The sequence below is a fragment of the Phyllobates terribilis genome, unplaced genomic scaffold (assembly GCF_046119375.1).
Source record: "Phyllobates terribilis strain yellow unplaced genomic scaffold, ASM4611937v1 Scaffold_3__8_contigs__length_932513732, whole genome shotgun sequence".
NCBI classification, from domain to species: Eukaryota; Metazoa; Chordata; class Amphibia; order Anura; family Dendrobatidae; genus Phyllobates; species Phyllobates terribilis.
In genome coordinates this window covers 418,740,767-418,756,425 of record NW_027362763.1, presented here as the reverse complement: position 1 = coordinate 418,756,425, position 15,659 = coordinate 418,740,767, and the positions used below count along the sequence as shown (strand labels likewise).

The window sequence follows — 15,659 nt, the reverse complement described above, 5'->3', positions numbered from 1 at the left end:
GCTTCAACGGATTCCCCTGATTCTGAGATTGTTTTTTCGTGACATATTGTACTTCATGATAGTGGTAAAATTTATTCTTTATCACTTGAGTTTATTTTTGAAAAAATCAGAAATTTGGCTAAAATTTTGCAGTTTTCAAACTTTGAATTTTCATGCCCTTAAATCAGAGAGATATGTCACACAAAATAGTTAATAAATAACAACATTTCCCACATGTCTACTTTACATCAGCACAATTTTGGAACCAACATTTTTTTTTTGTTAGGAAGTTCTAAGGGTTAAAAATTGACCAGCAATTTCTCATTTTTCCAACAAAATTTACAAAAACATTTTTTTAGGGACCACATCTTATTTGAAGTGACTTTGAGGGGCCTTTATGACAAAATACGCAAAAGTGACACCATTCTAAAAACTGCACCCCTCAAGGTGCTCAAAACCACATTCAAGAAGTTTATTAACCCTTCAGGTGCTTCATGGGAATTTTTGGAATGTGGAAGAAAACAATGAACATTTAACTTTTTTTCACAAAAATGTTACTTTAGACACAATTTTTTTATTTTCACAAGGGTAACAGAAAAAAATGGACCACACAATTTGTAGTGCAATTTCTCCTGAGCACGCTGATAACCCCATATGTGAGGGAAAACCACTGTTTTTGAATGGAAAATTTGTTTGAATAATTAGCGGACGCCATGTTGTGTTTGGAGAGCTCCTGAGGTGCCTAAACAGTGGAAACCCCCCCCACAAGTGACACCATTTTGGAAACTAGACCCCTTAGGGAACTTATCTAGATGTGTGGTGAGCACCTTGAACCCCCAGGTGCTTCACAGAAGTTTATAATATTGAGCTGTAAAATTAAAATTTTCACATTTTTCACACAAAAATGTTTTTCATCCCTTAATTTTGCATTATCATAAGGGTAACAGGAGACATTGCACCATGAAATTTGTTGTGTAATTTCTCATTACAGGGAATCTTCCGTCATGGGTTCCGTCTGAATCACGTATTTCAGAGATTTACACGGAAACTCTGGTGTAAGTGCTAAGCGCAGAGCCATACTGCGATCTTTGGGAGACATAATAAACAAATCAGTAGCAGGTGAAGAATTGGTTTTATTTATTTTTTTTATTTTTTACGCCGTTCCTCATGTGGTATAACTGATAAGATTACTTTATTTTTTCGGGTCGCTGCAATTACAGCGATACCAGATTTAGATCGGGTTTTTATGATTGACAGCTGTCACACACTAAAAGACGCTTTTTTTTTTGCAAAATCTAGTTTTTGCATCACCATATTTTAAGAGCTATATATAATTGTTCCATATTTCGGCCGACAGAGTCATGCGAGGGCTTGTTTTTTTGCGGGACAAGTTGACATTTTTATTGGTACCATTTTTGGGTACGTGACATTTTTTGATCGCTTTCTATCCCGTTTTTTGGGAGGTAAAATGAACTAAAAACAACAATTCAGGAATTGTTTTTTGAGGTTTTTTTTATGCCTTTCTGCGTGTGGTAAAAGTGATAAGGCAGCGTTATTCTTCGGGTCAGTACGTTTACAGCGATACTACACTTACCGTATATATATTTTTTTATGTTTTGGCGCTTTTACACAAAACAATTTTATAGAAAAAATATTTTTTTTACATCGCTTTATTCTGAGAGCTATAACTTTTTTATTTTTCGGCTGATGGAGCTGTATGGCGGCTTTTTTTTTGCGGAACAAGATGACGTTTTCAGCGGTACCATTTTTATTTCCATTTTGCTTTTTGCTCGCATTTTATTCCACTTTTTGTTTGGCGATATGAAAAAGCATAGTTTTTTGCTCCGTTTTTATTTTTTATTTTTTACGATATGCACAGAAGGAATTAATTAGTGTGACAGTTTTATAGATCGGGTTGTTTCGGACGCGGCGATACCAAATGTGTACTTTTTTTGTTTTTGCATAAATATAAAGATTTATTGGTTTAATATTTTATTTATTTATTTTTATTTATTTTGTGATTTTTTTAACAGTTTGAAAACATTTTTTAGACTTTTTTTTTTATATTTTTACTTAGTCCCTGTATGGGACATTAATTTTTATTTTTCTAATTACTGTTCTCATGCAATGCAATAGACATGTATTGCATTGCATGAGAGCTCTGCTGACAGTTTTACACTGTCAGTCTCTCCTGCTAGACTTCAGCTGCAGGCTGAGTCTAGCAGGACACCGTACATGGCAGACCCGGAGGCGGTCATGTGACCTCCAGCTGCCATGACAACGGCAGGTCCTCGCAGACATCAAGGGGCCGTCGGAGAGGTAAGTGGACGACCCCCTCTCCTCTCACTATCTTCTAAATGCCGCGATCACTATAGATCCCGTCATCTAGAAGATAGCAAAGGGTTAACATCATTGGGACCTGATCCAATCATCCAATCTCCAAAATACATTAGGGAGTTGAAAAGGGTCATCAGAGGTGTGTGTGCAGATTCTACAAATCTTTTGGACTTAAAGGGAATCTGTCACCCCCTGGGAGTTATCAGACCTCTACTATGAGCATACACATAGAGCGCGCTTTGCTTAATTTAGAACTCATGTATTCCGCTTCACTAGATAAGCACATGCGGAATACATGCGTTCAATGTGCGGATGGTACCCAGGTCTAGAGGAGAGGAGACTCTCCTCCGGACCCGAGTACCATAGAAACTGTGAAAAAAAAAAAAAAAAAGAAAAGAAAAAATAAATATTATACTTACCTTCTGACGGCCCCCGGTGTGCTTGTCCTCCCTTGCCGGCAGATCGCGATGGACTGAAGGACCTGCGCTGACGTCATAGTCATGTGACGGTCACGCGATGCTGACGTCGGCAGGTCCTTCAGTGTACCGCGATCTGCCGGCAGCCAGGACGGTGAAGCAAGACTCCGGGGGACATCGGAAGGTAAGTATATATCTATTTTTTTTATTTTTTACCATTCTTTCGGTCACACTATATAAATACATGCCTTTTGCATGGATTTATATAGTGTGACCAAGTTGACAAGCACTTTCCAAGTGATGCTAAAATCGCTTGGAAAGCGCTTGTCAACCCGCATGTGGAAATGCATGTGAAGAACGCTTCACATCCGCATGTCCCTGGCAGGAAAAACGCATGTACAATCCACATGCTTTTTTTCTGCCAGGGGAGATGCAGAAGCGCTCAGGAAAAATCCGGAGCATTTCTGCATCGTGGGCACATAGCCTTATATCTGAGAATCCTAGAAAATGAGTTTTCTACATGATTCGTAAGATGCATAAACGAGGCAGCCCAGGTATGCCAATCATCTCAGAAGTAGAAAACTCAGAAAAAAAAATCTCAGTGTGTGTAGAGAGTGTCTTTTATCTACAGGTAAGAAAATCAGCCAACCATCTGCAGGACACCAATGACCTATTGCAGGATGCCACAGACCTATTAGGTGCCATCCTAGCCACCATGCTTGTGGAATCCCTGTATTCTAACATCCCACATGAAAATGGACTAGCTGCCTGCCAGATGTAGCATCTACGTCTCTGCCCCCTGCCAGGCAGAGACGCCGTCCCTCTCACCTCCCCGCGCGGCGTCCTCCTGCGCTCCTCTTCCTGCTGCTGCCTCTCTTAAAGGGGCAGCGCGCGCCGTCCTAAGGAGTCCCCGGCCAATAGCCGGAGGACCTCTCATATATAAGGCACCTCCTCCAAAATGGAGGTGCCCGAGCAAAGTTGTAGCACAGCATACTTACCTCTGCTTCAGCCCTCAGGTCCAGTTGCCAGCCTGACTACTGTTCCAGTCCGCCAGTCTGACTACTCTCCAGCCCGACAGTCTGCCTTCCGTTCTACGCACCAGTCTGTCTATGGGCAAGTCCGCCTGCTTACCAGGAAGCACCTGCCAGTCACCTGCCTGCTACCTGCTGTGCCTGCTAGCCCGCTCACCTGGGAGCACTCGCCTGTTACCTGCCTGTTACCTGCTAGCCTACCTGGAGGCTCTGCCGTCTCTTGCCGTGACTACCTAGAGACTTCAGCCTGCTCTGCCGTCACCTGCTGTGACCACCCGCCTGCTAACCTAGAGACTTCTGCCTGCTTGGCCGTCACTTGCCGTGACCACCTGATAGCCTACCTGGAGGCTCCTGCTGTCACTTGCTGTGACTACCCGTCTGCTAACCTAGAGACTTCTGCCTGCTGGTTGTGTCCTTCCGCTATACCAGTCAGTCCCAGTCCGCTGACCCGTGGGAGCCACCTGCTCTCTTACAAGGTCGTCCCCAGAGTAGCACCTGGTCCCTCTGCTCGGTCCCTCCCTGGTCACGGAGTCGTTAGCCGCCGTACGACCAGGGTCGGTCTGAGTTGATACTTAGTTACGCTCCTCTGGGTCCCTCCTTGCACCTCGGCACAGAGGTTCCCCCACCCGAATCCGTAACAATTTGCTCGGGCCATGGAACCCGGTGGCCCCCAGACCCCCACAATCTTCGACCTGCACCAGGAAGTCTTACGTCAGAGAGCTCAACAAGAATCGGTCCTGTCCTTTCTATGGTCTGTTTACTCTCGCCTATGCGCATTGTCTGACTCGTCTGTGCCTATCTCCGGTCCAGTGGTGCCTGTTCCTGCGGCACCGCAATCCAGCCCCATTATGGCACCCGGCTATGGACCTCGGCTCCACCTCCACGTTTTGCTGGCGACCCCGCTTTAGCCCGGGGTTTCATAAACCAGTGCACCCTGCAATTTGAACTCTTGGCATACCAGTTCATCTCCGACCGGGCCAAGGTGGCCTTCATCATGTCCCATCTCACTGGGGAAGCACTGGCATGGCTAAATCCCCTGTGGGAGAGGGGATCCCCTGGTGTCCGACCTGTCGTCTTTCCTCGCTGCTTTCCGGAAAGTCTTCGATGAACCAGGACGGAAAACCTCTTCTGCCTCCTCCAATATGCCATACGGTTCCGTACCCTTGCTTCTGAGCTTGCCTGGGAGAGCGAGGCCCTGGTGTCTGTCTTCTGGGAGGGTCTTTCCGATTGGATTAAGGACGAGTCAGCCGGTCGGGACATTCCTACCACCCTGGATGACCTGGTGTCACTAGCTACCCGGATCGACATCCGGTTCCAAGAACGTACCAAAGAGACTACTCGGGACAGAGAGTTTTCCCACCTTGCTCCTACTTTCCAGAGACCTGCCTCTCAACCAGCCACTCCCCGGGCGTACTCGCCCGAATCTATGCAGATCGACCAGACCAAGATGGTCAAATCTCGCCAAGAGTCACGCCGAACCAAGGGAAGCTGTGTCTATTGTGGCTGTAAGGAGCACTTCATCCGTTCCTGCCCGGAGAAGCTGGGAAACGCCAGTGTCTAGGACCGCTCGGACAGGTCGTCCTAGGCAAAAGTAAGCCATCTCCAACCCTGACTTTGTCCGTCTCTATCTCCTGGGGTGAAAACCGTCACTTTGAAATTGGTCACCTGGATTCTGGAGCTGCTGGAAACCTCATTTCCCAGTCCCTGCTATAGAGATACCGGATTCCCACCAAACCTCTGGCTGAACCATTGTCTGTCACCTCCGTGGATGGAAGACTCCTTTCGATGACCATCCTGCTCGTCACTGAGCCCATAACCCTGCAGGTGGGAATGCTGCACTCTGAGAAAATCTCCTTCCATGTGCTACCCAGACTCTCCCACTCCCTATTGCTAGGTCTACCCTGGCTCCAGACATATGAACCCGTACTGAACTGGCAATCCGGTGAAGTACTCCGGTGGAGTCAGGACTGCCACAGGAACTGCCTGGTTCCAGTTCGCCTGGCTCGTCCACCACCTATCCCAGCTAATTTACCCGGCCTTCCGGCTCCTTACTGGTCCTATGCGGATGTCTTCGGTAAAAAGGAAGAGACACTGCCACCCCATAGGCCATATGATTGCCCGATCGACCTGGTACCTGGCGCCACTCCACCCCGTGGGCGTATTTATCCGTTGTCGGCGGCCGAAACCCAGGCCATGTCCGAATACATTGAGGAGAATCTGGCTAGGGGATTCATCCGGAAATCTACCTCCCCGGCTGGAGCCGGATTCTTCTTTGTCAAGAAGAAGGATGGCTCGCTACGCCCCTGTATTGATTATAGAGGACTCAATCAGATCACGGTAAAAAACAAATACCCCCTGCCGCTCATCTCCGAGTTGTTTGATCGCCTTAAGGGCGCCAGGATCTTTTCCAAATTGGATCTACGTGGAGCGTATAACCTGGTCCGTATCCGTCAAGGAGACGAGTGGAAGACGGCATTCAATACCCGGGACGGTCACTATGAATACCGTGTGATGCCCTTCGGTCTCTGCAATGCTCCCGCTGTCTTCCAAGAATTGGTCAACGACATCTTCCGTGATCTTCTTTACTCCTGCGTGGTGGTATACCTGGACGATATCTTGGTCTTCTCTCCGGATCTTCCCACACATCGGAGGGATGTTCGTCAGGTCCTGCTTAGGCTCAGGCAGAACCACCTCTATGCTAAATACGAGAAATGCCTCTTCGAGCAGACCTCTCTTCCATTCCTGGGCTACTTTATCTCCCAGACCGGCTTACGAATGGATCCCGAGAAACTCTCTGCTGTCCTTAAGTGTCCCCGTCCTGAAGGGTTGAAGGCGATTCAGCGGTTCCTGGGCTTCGCCAACTACTATCGTCTCTTCATCCCGCACTTCTCTTCCTGGACTGCTCCCATATCTGCGCTCACCCATAAAGGAGCAAATCCTAAGGTATGCCCCGTCTCATGCTGCACATAACACATCTGCATCTCTGGCTGCTATGGGCATAAAAGGGGACAAACTTATGGTGTGGCACCCATGCTCCCCTGACCTCAACCCCTTTGAGAACCTCTGGAGCATCATCAAAAGGAGTGTCTATGATGGCGGGAGGCAGTTCACATCTAAGCAACAGCTCTGGGAGGGTATTCTGTCCTCATGCAAAACAATTGGAAGCAGAAACCATCCAAAACCTGACAAATTCAATGGACGAGAGAGTTCAGAAGCTCCTTTCGAACAAGGGGTCCTATGTGCAAATGTAACATCACCTAGAATAAAGTTTTGAGTTGAAAACTGTTTGATTTCAGTTTGTAATAACCTGCTAATGCTTATAATTTCAAAAATGACCATTTTTTTGTTCTTTATTAAAATGAAAAGGTTGAAAACTCTGCTGTGCATAATAATTTGGAACATGCATTTTGAGTGCAGTTTGAGTTTTTTATTTTTTTAAAAACATACTGTTATCATTGGCAGTTTGTACAAAAACCTTTCAATTGTACTCTAATAGTTATTTGACTGGAAAATTACAATGACTGCAATTCATATAGGTAATTTGGGAAAATCTGAGAAAATATTATTTGCATAATAATTTGGAACACATTGTAGTACTAGGACTTATAACATATACTGTAGTATGATACATCTATCATGGATCTAGTACTAGGACAGGTAATATACATTTTACATATATCAGGCATCCCGGGCCGGCTTCAGGTTTTCCTGGGCCCCGGCGAAAGAGTCTTAGTGGGCTCCTTTAACACATACCACCATTCATGTTGCACAGGTACAGCAGAGAAATATAGGTATATTACACAGCAGAGGCGTACATAGGAATCATGGGGCCCCATAGCAGAAGTTCTAATTGCCCCCCCCCCCCCCCAAAAAAAAGTAAATAATTGTCGGGGGTCACAGAAGAGCAGATCTCACAACTTTCCAGCCTTTACATAGTAATTTTCCTCCTGAAGTCCTAGATTCCTTTTTCATTCCCCCATAAAGTATGATCATACTGTGTGACCCCAACACAGTATGATCCCCCAATTGTGACCCCCACACAGCGCTCCATGCAGTATAATGGGCCTACATACAATATAATGGCCCCACACCTCTCCACACTCCACAGAGTATAATGCACTCGCCATGGTCCTCCACAGAGTATAATGCTCTCTCCATGGTCCTGTATGCAGTATAATGCATTCGCCATGGTCCTCCACACAGTATAATGCACTCACCATGGTCCTCCACGCAGTATAATGCACTCCCCATGGTCCTCCACGCTGTATAATGCACTCCCCATGGTCCTGTATGCAGTATAATGCATTCGCCATGGTCCTCCACACAGTATAATGCACTACCCATGGTCTTCCACGCAGTATAATGCACTCCCCATGGTCCTCCACGCAGTATAATGCACTCCCCATGGTCCTCCACGCAGTATAATGCACTCCCCATGGTCTTCCACGCAGTATAATGCACTCCCCATGGTCCTCCACGCAGTATAATGCACTCCCCATGGTCCTCCATGCAGTATAATGCACTCCCCATGGTCCTCCATGCAGTATAATGCACTCCCCATGGTCCTCCACGCAGTATAATGCACTACCCATGGTCCTCCATGCAGTATAATGCACCCCATGGTCCTGTACACGTATAATGTAGCCCCCCATAGGGTAAAATACAGCTTCCCCCCACCATAGTGTAAAATGCAGCCCCCAGTACTCCAGTTTTATCAGTACTCACTGATTTATAAATAAATACATACTTACCGCTCCTCGTTCCCCGCTGCTTCAGTCCATAGCAGTCGTGTGGCCTGCCGCCATTGGCGGTACGCCACTGGTACACAGGGCCCAACCTGCCCCCTCATCCTTCACATATGCAGACATGCGCGCACACATACACTTTTGAACACAAATTCTTAGAAGCACATATAAAACGAACATATATATATATATATATATATATATATATATATATATATATATATATATATATATATATATATATACAGTACAGACCAAAAGTTTGGGCACACCTTCTCATTTAAAGATTTTTCTGTATTTTCATGGCTATGAAAATTGTACATTCACACTGAAGGCATCATAACTATGAATTAACACATGTGGAATTATATACTTAACATAAAAGTGTGAAACAACTGAAAATATGTCTTATATTCTAGGTTCTTCAAAGTAGCCACCTTTTGCTTTGATGACTGCTTTGCACACTCTTGGCATTCTCTTGATGAGCTTCAAGAGGTAGTCACCGGAAATGGTTTTCACTTCACAGGTGTGCCCTTGTCAGGTTTAATAAGTGGGATTTCTTGCCTTATAAATGGGGTTGGGACCATCAGTTGTGTTGTGCAGAAGTCAGGTGGATACACAGCTGATAGTCCTACTGAATAGACTGTTAGAATTTGTATTATGGCAAGAAAAAAGCAGCTAAGTAAAGAAAAACGAGTGGCCATCATTACTTTAAGAAATGAAGGTCAGTCAGTCCGAAAAATTGGGCAAATTTTGAATGTGTCCCCAAGTGCAGGTGCAAAAACCATCAAGTGCTACAAAGAAACTGGCTTACATGAGGACCGCCCCAGGAAAGGAAGACCAAGAGTCACCTCTGATTCTGAGGATAAGTTTATCCGAGTCACCAGCCTCAGAAATCGCAGGTTAACAGCAGCTCAGAATAGAGACCAGGTCAATGCCACACAGACTTCTAGCAGCAGACACATCTCTACAACAACTGTGAAGAGGAGACTTTGTGCAGCAGGCCTTCATGGTAAAATAGCTGCTAGGAAACCACTGCTAAGGACAGGCAACAAGCAGAAGAGACTTGTTTGGGCTAAAGAACACAAGGAATGGACATTAGACCAGTGGAAATCTGTGCTTTGGTCTGATGAGTCCAAATTTGAGATCTTTGGTTCCAACCACCATGTCTTTGTGCGACGCAGAAAAGGTGAACGGATGGACTCTACATGCCTGGTTCCCACCGTGAAGCATGGAGGAGGAGGTGTGATGGTGTGGGGGTGCTTTGCTGGTGACACTGTTGGGGATTTATTCAAAAATTGAAGGCATACTGAACCAGCATGGCTACCACAGCTTCTTGCAGCGGCATGCTATTCCATCCGGTTTGCGTTTAGTTGGACCATCATTTATTTTTCAACAGGACAATGACCCCAAACACACCTCCAGGCTGTGTAAGGGCTATTTGACCAAGCAAGAGAGTGATGGGGTGCTACGCCAGATGACCTGGCCTCCACAGTCACCAGACCTGAACCCAATCAAGATGGTTTGGGGTGAGCTGGACTGCAGAGTGAAGGCAAAAGGGCCAACAAGTGCTAAGCATCTCTGGGAACTCCTTCAAGATTGTTGGAAGACCATTTCCAGTGACTACCTCTTGAAGCTCATCAAGAGAATGCCAAGAGTGTGCAAAGCAGTCATCAAAGCAAAAGGTGTCTACTTTGAAGAACCTAGAATATAAGACATATTTTCAGTTGTTTCACACTTTTTTTGTTAAGTAGATAATTCCACATGTGTTAATTCATAGTTTTGATGCCTTCAGTGTGAATGTACAATTTTCAAAGACATGAAAATACAGAAAAATCTTTAAATGAGGTGTGTCCAAACTTTTGGTCTGTACTGTATATATATATATATATACACAAACACACACACAGTCATACACATACATTTACATCATACATATACACACACACACACACACACACACACATTAGAAATATTTTTTAATATGGAGATTGGGGAAGCTGGCAACAAGCCTCACTCACCTGCCCCCGGTCCTGTCTCCAGTCCAGCTCCATTGCCATGTGGCTGTGCAGGGTTGCTGGCATAGGGCTCTGGACCATCAGAGAGGCCGATTCGCTGTCGGGGCCTTGGCCACTCCCCCGCATCTGTGCAGGACCTCCGGCGGTGTTTGATTGCCAGCACTTCAGACATGGCCGTCCGCTGTGCGGCTATGTCTGCTATCAATGACGCGACAGGGGCGACACACAATCAAAATTAAAGGTGCAGTGTCGCCCCTGCCGAGTGCCGTGTCATTACTACCAGACACAGCCGCAATGCACACTGCAATCAAACATTGCGGGTGGTCCTGGCTGCACAGATGCCGGGGAAGCGGCCCGGGCCCCGACAGCGAGTGGGCCCCTCTGATGGTCCAGGGCCCCGGCTCTTGCCCGGGTATGCCGGGTGCTGATGCCGGCCCTGCAGGGATCTAGTACTAGGACAGGTAATATACATTTTACATATATCAGGGATCTAGTACTAGGAAAGATAATATACACTGTAGCATTATACATATATCAGGGATGTAGTACTTGGACTGGTAATATGACACATATCAATGTTCCAGTACTAGAACTTATACACTGTGGTATGATACATATATCAAGGATCTAGGACTAGTAATACACGCTATAGTATTATACATATATCAGGAATCTAGTATTGGGATTGATAATATACACTGTACATACAGTGGGGAAAATAAGTATTTGATACACTGCCTATTTTGCAAGTTTTCCCACCTACAAAGAATGGAGAGGTCTGTAATTTCTATCGTAGGTACACTTCACCTGTGAGGCAATATTTAACAAAAATCCTGAAAAATCACATTGTATGATTTGTACATAAGTAATTTGCATTTTATTGCATGAAAAATCTCACGATACATGACCCCATCCATCCTCCCTTCAATACGGTGCAGTCATCCTGATCCCTTTGCAGAAAAGCACCACCAAAGTATGACTCCCCCCCCCCCCCACTTCACGGTTGGGACTGTGTTCTTGGAGTTGTACTCATCCTTCTTTTTCATCCAAACATGGCGAGTGGAGTTGATACCAAAAAGTTTGAGACTGTGGTCCCAGCTCTCCTCTGGTCATTGACCAGGTCCTCCCATGTAGTTCTGGGCTGATTCCTAACCTTTCTCAGAAGCCACACGAGGCGTGATCTTGCATGGAGCCCCAGACCGAGAAAGATTGACAGTCATCTTGTGTTTCTTCCATTTTCTAATAATTGGGCCAACAGTTATTGCCTAAATATGAAGCTGCTGGTCTGTTGTCCTGTAGCCCATCACAGCCTTGTGCAGGTGTACAATTTTGTCGCTGTTGTCCTTAGACAGCTCTTTGGTCTTGGCCATGGTGGAGAGGTTGGAGTGTGATTGAGTGTGTGGACAGGTGTCTTTTATGCAGGTAATGAGTTCAAACAGGTGCAATTAATACAGATAATGAGTGCAGAGCAGGAGGGCTTCTTAAAGAAAAACTAACAGGTCTGTGAGATCCAGAATTCTTGCTGGTTGGTAGGTGATCAAATACTTATTTCATGCAATAAAGTGCAATTTAATTTTGTAAAAATCATGCTATGTGATTTTCTGTTTTTTTTATTTTTAGATTCTGTCTCTAACAGTTGAAGTGTACCTACGATAAAAATTACAGATCTCTCCATTAATAATAATTTTTATTTTTATATAGCACTAACATATTCTGCAGCGCATTACATACATTATCATTGCTGTCCCCATTGGGGCTCACAATCTAGATTCCCTATCATTATGTCTTTGGAGTGTGGGAGGAATCCCATGCAAACACAGGGAGAACATACAAACTCCTTGCAAATGTTGTCCTTGGTGGGATTTGAACCCAGGACCCCAGTGCTGCAGGTCTGCAGTGCTAAATACTGAGCCACCGTGCCACCCAATTCTTTGTAGGTGGAAAACGTGCAAAATTGGCAGTGTATCAAATACTTATTTTCCATCAGGGATCTAGTACTAGGACTGGTAATATACACTGCAGTATGACATATATAAGGGATCTACTTCTAATATATTATATATATATATATATATATATATATATATATGTGTGTGTGTACAATATATGGTACTATACATGGTACATATATCAGTGCTCTAGGACTATGACTGGTAATGTACATTATACATATAGCAGGGCTTTAGTATATACACTAGTATGATCCATATGCAGGGATCCAGCGTCCTCTGCAGTGGGCAGCCTCCATGCAGGGGTGCAGGCTGTCAGATACTAATAGATGGAGGCTGCCTGGCACCTCGCAGGGCTGTGCTATCCAGTACATGGTGTGATGGGCACCTGGGCGCCGGGCAGGGATCAGTCTGCTATTTGCCCCTTTAATAATTGAGCAGGAGCGATGTGAGAGTGCAGGTGGGGGGTGGGGCGGTGATATTCTAATCCAAGGGAGGATAACAGGAGGGAGGAGGAAGAGGAGGATGTGTTGTATTGTGAGGGACAGGACCTCGGATCTGCAGCCGCCGCTCATCTGAGGGGTTTCATCACCAGGAAAAGCGAGCAGGTGCCTGAGTCTACGGAGGGTGCGGGCATTATCTGGGTGGGTGCTGTGCGTGTGCTGCACGTATCATCCATGTTAGTGGTGTGCGGATTATCTGCAGGGTGATGTGACGGAGGATCTGTTTCTTGTGACAGGAGAGAAGATGTCGGGCCAGACACTGACAGATCGCATCGCTGCCGCACAGTACAGTGTGACGGGCTCTGCCGTGGCCAGAGCTGTGTGCAAGGCGACCACCCATGAGGTGATGGGGCCCAAGAAGAAGCACCTGGACTGTAAGCATCCCTGCTCCGTGCAGCAATGCAGAGCGGCCATGGCTGGGGGGTGAGGGGTTAACGAGCCCAGGGATGAGCCTGGCTCCAAACATGGTGGATCGTGTATAATAAATATTATATATATATTTAGAGAGAATGTGTACAGGGATGTATATATTTAGAATATATTAGTGCACCTATATAAAATGTGTGTTTTAAAGGGTCATTGTAGGCCTTCCTGCCACTTTAAGGACCAGGCCTATATGTGCCTGCTGGGAACCCTCTGTGCTGCCCCGGTATCTCGCATGATGCTGATGGGCTTTGTGGATACTGTCCTCTCCTTGGATGGATGGCTGTTCCTGACACCCCATATACATGTATCTGTGTGACCTTCGTACAACCTTTTCTATACTGGCATGTGCTGAGCCTTGTGGAGCTGATAGTGCTCCTGTAGTAGTAATCACCCACCACACCCTGCATCAATTGGAGTCCTGCGCTCCCTGCAGCTGAGACCCTTGTGGGCTGCTATCTGCTGGCTCCGATCACCCTGAGACGTTATGTAGCCGGTGTGGTGCAGAGATAGCGGCCTCCTATGTCACCCCTTGTCCTGGGCTGCAGGCGCCTGGTGGACACAATGGCGGGGTTATTTCTATCATTACTATGTTCTTATTCCACCTTGCACACTGTATTATGAGAATGTCCCAATGACTGCATGTGTGGCATAGCTGCTCAAATGGGAATGCCATAGGGGTGTATAATAAGTGTGGATTTGGTCAGTATTTTTTCTCAGGAGTGGAAGCCAAAACCAGGAGTGGGTGATAAATACAGAAGTGGTGACGTGTTTCTATTATACTTTTCCACTGATTGTTCCACTCCTGGTTTTGGCTTACACATACTGAGGTAAAAACTCATCCAATACTGGGGTTGCACCTGGGCCCTGGAGCCTAGAGGCCCAATAGGTGCCTTTGGACTATATGACAAGACCATTACTATAAAAGATTTGCAATAGTAGGGGCTTTTCTGTGTTTCACATATTTGTGCTGTTTTATCACATATAGAATATGTACCCTTTATAGTCGATGGAGCAAGCACCTGTCCATGTGGTGTGTCGTGGTTGGGGGGAAAAAAAACAAATGAATGACTTGTACAAGTTGGACTGAACACAAACTTTGTGCAGCACTCCTGACCCGAGCGTGACAGCGTTCTATATTTCTATGACCCTGTCACGCTCGGGTCGGGAGACCCACGGCCGGTCCATGCGTTGCGGTCTGAGATGGAACCGATTTGCACGGACGTCTCCGTGAGCCCTGACCCTGGTATGATGAGACCTTCAAGGAAAGTTAGCTTCTGGTTTTGTTCAATTAGGGATTGTGTGTCGCAATTACTGTCTCTGATACGTAATATAAGTGGAAAAGCTTTCCCTTGTGACCGCTGCATAGCCATATAGGTTCTTTCAATCATCTGGATAGGGGGGGTAAAGTCTTCTGGGGGACATCTGAGTATATTTGGAGCCGTCTGTATGAACAAACCTGTAGGAAACACTTGTGTATAAATATCCCCGCAGCTGCAGGAGTATATGGAGCCATTCACAACCAATATCGCCCTAACGAGATACGTTCATTGAGCCTATAAACCGGATGATTGAGCCTATAAACCGGATGAGTGCAATCAGACAAATTCTGATTGCACTCGGACCAATGTTATTCAATGACGTAGTGCAGATAGAGCTGCGTATTTGTTTTCTGCGTGAGAAAAAGTTGCAGCATGCTGCGATTTGATTCCGAATTCGGATGGGTACAAGAAAAAAAATCCAATGCCATATGGACCATCAGAGTGGCATCCAATTTTTATATTCAAATTTTTTATTTTTTTTTATTAAATTTTTCAAGTAGAATAAGGAATATATATATATATATATATATATATATATATATATATATATATATATATATATATATATATATAATGATTTCATACAAACCGTACATACTTAGTGAAATAGAGGTACACAAATAAACAAGGTGAACACCGTCGTAAACCTGAAATTATTCGGTTGGTGATATGATTCATAGCTTTAGATACGTAAGCTATATCTTATCGGTGCATTTTATAGACGGGTAACTTGGTTGATTCGTTCATAACATAAGTTGCCAAGGTATACAGAGATAACTATTTACATATTTGGAAGTACACAGAAATGTTACAAATGCATCTGATTTTTATGTATACATTACAGTTGTGTAGCATAATCTGTAAATGGTCCTGTAAAAGATTAATAGCTGCTGAATAAAAAAAAAAGCGTATTCTGTACGGCTGACAAGTGAGAAA

At 45.2% G+C, this 15,659-nt stretch overlaps 1 protein-coding gene across 3 annotated transcripts in view; it reads left to right on the top strand.

Annotated features, from left to right (window-relative positions):
* Positions 1-15,659, top strand: part of SNAP91 (synaptosome associated protein 91) — a 211,750-nt gene that overhangs the window by 39,084 nt on the left and 157,007 nt on the right. The window contains exons 1-2 of one of the 3 annotated variants that reach the window (XM_073675642.1): positions 12,729-13,119; positions 13,215-13,352. In XM_073675642.1, the coding sequence (XP_073531743.1) occupies positions 13,223-13,352 (130 nt within the window). In that variant the 5' untranslated portion in view covers positions 12,729-13,119; positions 13,215-13,222. Of the gene's footprint in view, positions 1-12,728; positions 13,120-13,214; positions 13,353-15,659 lie in introns of those variants that run through there. The other 2 variants (XM_073675639.1, XM_073675641.1) reach the window with 2 other exon arrangements.